At 34.5% G+C, this 5537-nt stretch overlaps 1 protein-coding gene across 1 annotated transcript; it reads left to right on the forward strand.

The window, feature by feature from the left end:
• Positions 1–565: 565 nt before the first annotated feature.
• Positions 566–2440, forward strand: LOC112099644. The gene is made up of 2 exons (XM_024187068.1): positions 566–2022; positions 2149–2440. The coding sequence occupies exons 1-2, from the start codon at positions 566–568 to the stop codon at positions 2438–2440; spliced, it is 1749 nt and encodes a 582-aa protein (XP_024042836.1).
• The last annotated feature ends 3097 nt before the right edge of the window (positions 2441–5537 follow it).

Here is a 5537-nt window from a genome sequence, read left to right on the forward strand (position 1 = left end):
AATCTTTCTTCATGTATAATCTGTAATGTTAGAGCTCATGCCATTACTTATATAATTTTGTATTGCTACATTTAAGATTGTTCATATAAAAGATGGCATTTATTGAACTGGTTAAGCTAATTATTTATGTTAATGTTTATGCAGCTTAGTGTACTTTGACATTGAGGCAGTAATTGATGGTGAAGTGTTTGTAGTTGGTTTAGCTATTCCAGAGCAATATAGTTTGCACAAGATGTGGACTGATATTACGGATGTTTGTTGGGGTCACCCTATTAGGGATGCAAATGGGATCAAGGTTCAAGTGATGTTTCCATGGCAATCTGAGCAGCAAGTAATACTATCTGATAAGGACTTGCTAGAGGCATGTAATCAACTAAAAGTAAAAGGGTACAACTGGGCTAAATTTGCAGTAACTGCTAATGAAGATTGTGTCTCATCTTTCTCATCAGTGGTCCAGGCAAGCAACAAATCTGCTAATGTTGATCAGTGTGTCACACCTGAAGATTAGTTCCCAATTCATTTAAACAAAGACATAGAGTTCGATTGGATTGACTTTGCAGAGGCTATGGATACCATGTCTATTGTTCATAAATATCTAGGTGAAGCAGCAACAAAAGTGCTGTCAAAAGGGGATAATGATGAAACCGGTGAGGCAGCAACAGAAGTGCTTCCATATTTGAATGAAAATGAAACCTCAGCAGATAAGTTCACACAACAATTGAATAATGAGGCTGACGATGGAAATGAAGAGCTGCATTATGGTTATGTTGGATTTGCAAATGAACTTGATGAATTTGAAGATGATTATGAGTATGAGGCTACTGTAGATGGATCATATCCAAATGATTATGATTCAAGCCATTTATTTGGAAGTGAAAGTGACAGTGACAATGATCTTGACGATTATGAATCTGGGGATGACAGTGGAGATGATTCAGAGGATGATTTTGAAGAACAAGCTTGCATTAGATATGAAAAAAATGCCGGTGGCTTTGAGTTCAATTCTGTTGGAGATGAGATAGTATTGAGGCCTGGACAGTTGTTTGTCAGTGTGTATGAGTTTAGAAAAGTTTTAAAAGTGTTTGCTATTAGGAACGGATTTAGATTGAAGAGGCTGAAAAATGAGAAAACAAGAGTGACATGCATGTGTGTAACAGTAGGATGCACTTGGAGAATCCACGCAAGCCTTAATTGGAATAAGAAGTCATTTCAGATTAAGACTCATTGTCCAGACCACACTTGTCCTAGAGTTGATGATAATTTTGAAGCCTCTTCAAATTGGATAGCAGCCACGTATCTACATCTATTCAAAGCCAACCCCGACATCAAGATTTCTGTTATTGCAGCTGGTTTAATGCAAAAGTACGGAATTGAATGTAATAATCAGAGGTTGTATGGAGCCAAAAGAAAAGCATTTGAGTTGCTTGGTCAGGACCATAAGGCTAGTTACAGCAAACTATTTAGATACATGCATGCCTTATTGAATTCAAACCCTGGTTCTACTGTATCTCTTGAAATGGATTGGTTTGGTGGTGCTGAGTTTCCAATATTCAAGTGGTTCTTCATTTGTTTTGATAGCGGTAGAAGAGGATTTTTTGAAGGATGTAGACCAATGATTGGGGTTGATGAATGTCACTTAAAAGGACCGTACAGAGGTGTTCTTTTAATAGTTGTGAGTATTGATGCAAATTATGGCATTTACCCTTTGGCAATGTGTGTGGCTGAAACTGAAAACAATGACTCATGGCAATATTTTATGGATAAACTATATGATCAAGTGGGTTGTAATGGTGGTGAAGGATTATGCTTTATTAGTGATAGGCAAAAGGGTGTAATCAATGCCTTAGATAGAATATTCCCTTTATCATTAAAGAGATATTACTGCAGACACATCTATGCGAACTTCAAGCAAAAGTTTCCTGGATTGTTGCTGAAAAAAGTGTTTTGGAGAGCCTGTAGAAGTTCAAATGCTGCCGACTTTAACTCCCATATGGAAGAACTGAAAACTATAACTCCTGAAGGGTATGAATGGCTCATGAAAATCCCCACCGTGTGTTAGGCAAAGCATCTATTCCCTCCACATACTAAATGCAACCATGTTACCAATAATATGACTAAATATTTTAACAATTGGATTAATAATTTCAGAGGTTTACCAATTGTGAGGATGTTTGAGGAGATACGAAGGAAAACTATGCGCTTGATTCATAGGAGGCATGAGGCAGCCCTTGGATGGAATAATGAGCTGCCACCAGTGGTGAGAAGAAAGGTTATTAAGGGAAGAGAAGAGGCAAGATCACTTTCTGTCATTTTTGGGCATAATGAGACATTCGAGATCCTTGAAGATGTGACCAAGATTGTTGTTGTTGATCTGTTGAAGAGAAAGTGTGACTGTGGTGAATGGGCCATTTCTGGAATGCCTTACAAACATGCCCTCTAATGCATAGATGCAAAGAGGTATAATGTTGAAGACTATGTACATCCATTTCTGAAAAAGGCAGCTTATATTGCCGCTTACAAGCATCAAATCATACCAGTTCCTGATGAGAAAAGGTGGCCACTTTTACTTCATGATAATTTACAGCCACCAGTAATTATAAGGTCTATTGTCAGACCTCAAACCAAGAGAAGGAGAGAAGCGGGTGAATCTTCAACATTCAAGCGAAGCTTAAGCGTTAAGTGCTCTCGATGTGACCACTGGGGCCATAACAAGAGAACTTGTCTAAGAGCAACTAACGATCAAATGAAAAAAGACAAGGTAAATGTTAAAAATTATACTTAGATGTATTCGTAATTACGCTTTAACTTGTAAAATATTAACATAATTATATGATTTTCATTCTATTTTGCAGGCACCAGTTTCTGATATGAGCTCACAATATATAGACATTCAAATCAGCCAAACACAGTCATCTACCCAGAATAATAGTATCTCTTCAATCCTTAAAATACTTCCAACTGATATAATATCCTTATTTGGATCACTTTGTTTTATTATGAATATGTGTTAAGGTAACTAGAATGAAAAACCTCAGCATAATCTAATTAGCAGAGTTTATTACTGCTGCCCAGCTCACTTAGCTAACGAGTCCTAAGTTAGTTATATTGTTAGCTTAAAAGCAAAAGTATATACTATGTAGAAGATTCAAAATCATTAGATATAACTTGTGTAACTAAAACCAATTCACTCAGTTTTAATTCACATACTTCAGCTCATAACTCTATTCTTTGCCTTCGTTTTTTTAGTTGTCAAATAAACATTCTAGAATCTGAATATATGCAATATGTTTGTAGGACATTTGACTCAAGAATGAAGTCTGATTTGAAGCTTAAAGCATCCAGCAGTGTGTAGAACATTATGCTCAAAATTTATGATAAGACAAAGCACATAACCTGACCCCATACACTATTTTTTTGCGGGGATCAGATGATGCAACATTTTTTGAAGAATCGGGACGTCGAAAGATGATGTATCATCTTTTCCTCACCTAACACATAAGTTTGAGTTTTTTTTAATTACATTTTGTTAAAAAATATAGGCTGACGCTGTGAAGTTACTGCATTCGTCATGTATATAGCAATTGGCTTAGTTATTGCAAACTATTTCTAAGATAATTGGCTTTTTTGTAAGTATGTATATGGTGTGCTTTCTGTCTCTTTTAAAGGCTAAGTGTAAGCTAGCCAAACAATGCCTGTTCAAACTTAAATTCTGCTAGAATGCAATTTATCTAGATGGTTATGCCTAATTAGTCACTTTTAATTTATACGCTTTCTTTTAAATATCTGATAATTTAGTTGTGATGCCTGTTGTTTCAATCTTATGATGATGTCGAGATTACTTTGAGTTGATTTGGAGTTGAATGGAAACTTGTCTGCACAATTTCTTTACCATCCAGTAGTTTAACAAGTCTCAGTTGTGCTTTGATTTGATTGTATTGTGATTTTTTTTTTTTTTGTTGAAGTGGGCTAGTGATACAAGTTAGTTTGAAGTATGTTAGTTGATGATGGTGAGATTAAGTTCAGTTGATTTTGAGTATAATGGAGGCTTCACTGGGCAGTTACTGCATTGATACACAAAAATTTTACAAAAGAGCATTTGATGATCCATTTGTTTGCTAATGCATATTCATTTAGCTGCGTTAGGTATTACTAAATGCATTTGTTGACTAAACATTTATTTAGCAGCTATGACTACACCTATTGTTGAAACTACAATAGCACAAATGAAAAAAACCAAGTTCAGGAACAAGATTACATTTACAGCACTGCATTTTACTCTATTTTGTTGTGCTTTTTGCATAATTGATTTCATTTCCTTCATATCCTTTTGCATACTCATCAGCAGCTCATAATTTGCTTGACATGTTCCTATACCATCAAATATAGCACCTCTGTTGAAATCATTTGGAGATGGAATCCAGAATTTGAAATAGCCACAACCATGTTTGCTATCCATACAGTAATAATAAAGCTTGTTTGGGTTGTCATCCGATTCTGACACTTTCAAAGCAGCTCTTTTGTAGCATCTACATATCTTGTTTGAATATCGTATGAGGTTGCCATTAATCTCATCCCTCCATCCTCTGCTTTCTTGACTGCTTGATCCAATTGATTGTTGTGAACTTGCTGAAGCCATGACAGGTATGAGAGTTGAGATGCTTTGCAAATGAAGAGTATTGTGCAAACAAAGAATCAAATTATGCCCATTTAAATAGAGTAAAGCAGTAACCAACGGTAATATAAGTTCTGCTTTTATATTAGTTACTTTAAAATATTTTAATCTATTTGTCTTATTACTACCTAATTGTTACTGTTAAAATACTTGGTTTAAAGGGCATTTCAGTCTTTTTAACACTCAATTCAGTTTTATTTTATATATGATTGTGTAATGTTAAAAAATAAATTCATAAGGGTATAATAGCCTTTCCAATACTCTTTTCCATTTGGTGCCAAAAAGAAAGATCTTCTACAATATCAAATTATCTTGTCATTCTTTGAAATGTGTTGTGAAGGGCATTTTTGAACATTCCCTCAACTGCCTAACAGATGTCTAACTCTTATACACGGCCAGGGGGATGTTGTCAATATATGCATATATTCTCTCTAGGTGTAGCAGAGGCAAACCTCAGGGGTGGTTTTTAAAAATTACCATGTAACATTTGTAACATACCACTACTTTTGTCCTTTTGTAATTTAGCCATTAGATCCAAGGCAAGAATGGCAAAAATAAATGCAACGGCATCAATATATTTATTTAGGTTATTTTCATTATAATCCCTCTTGTTTTCTAAAATGTCAGGAAAAAACATAATTATTATTATTTATTTATTGACTTAGTTGTTAAATAATATGAATAAAGAAGAAGTATGAAATTTTAAGAGGACTTTTATTATTAATATTAGGCAATTACAATGCATGATTCAATACTCGTTTATAAGAGCCACAACCTGTTAAATATAAAATAAAGCCTATGTTTGCTTTATTCCACAAATTTATAAATATTTCATAATTATCTAATTATTACTATCATTTCTAGA

Source organism: Citrus clementina, unplaced genomic scaffold (assembly GCF_000493195.1).
Source record: "Citrus clementina cultivar Clemenules unplaced genomic scaffold, Citrus_clementina_v1.0 scaffold_3, whole genome shotgun sequence".
Classification (NCBI taxonomy): domain Eukaryota; kingdom Viridiplantae; phylum Streptophyta; class Magnoliopsida; order Sapindales; family Rutaceae; genus Citrus; species Citrus x clementina.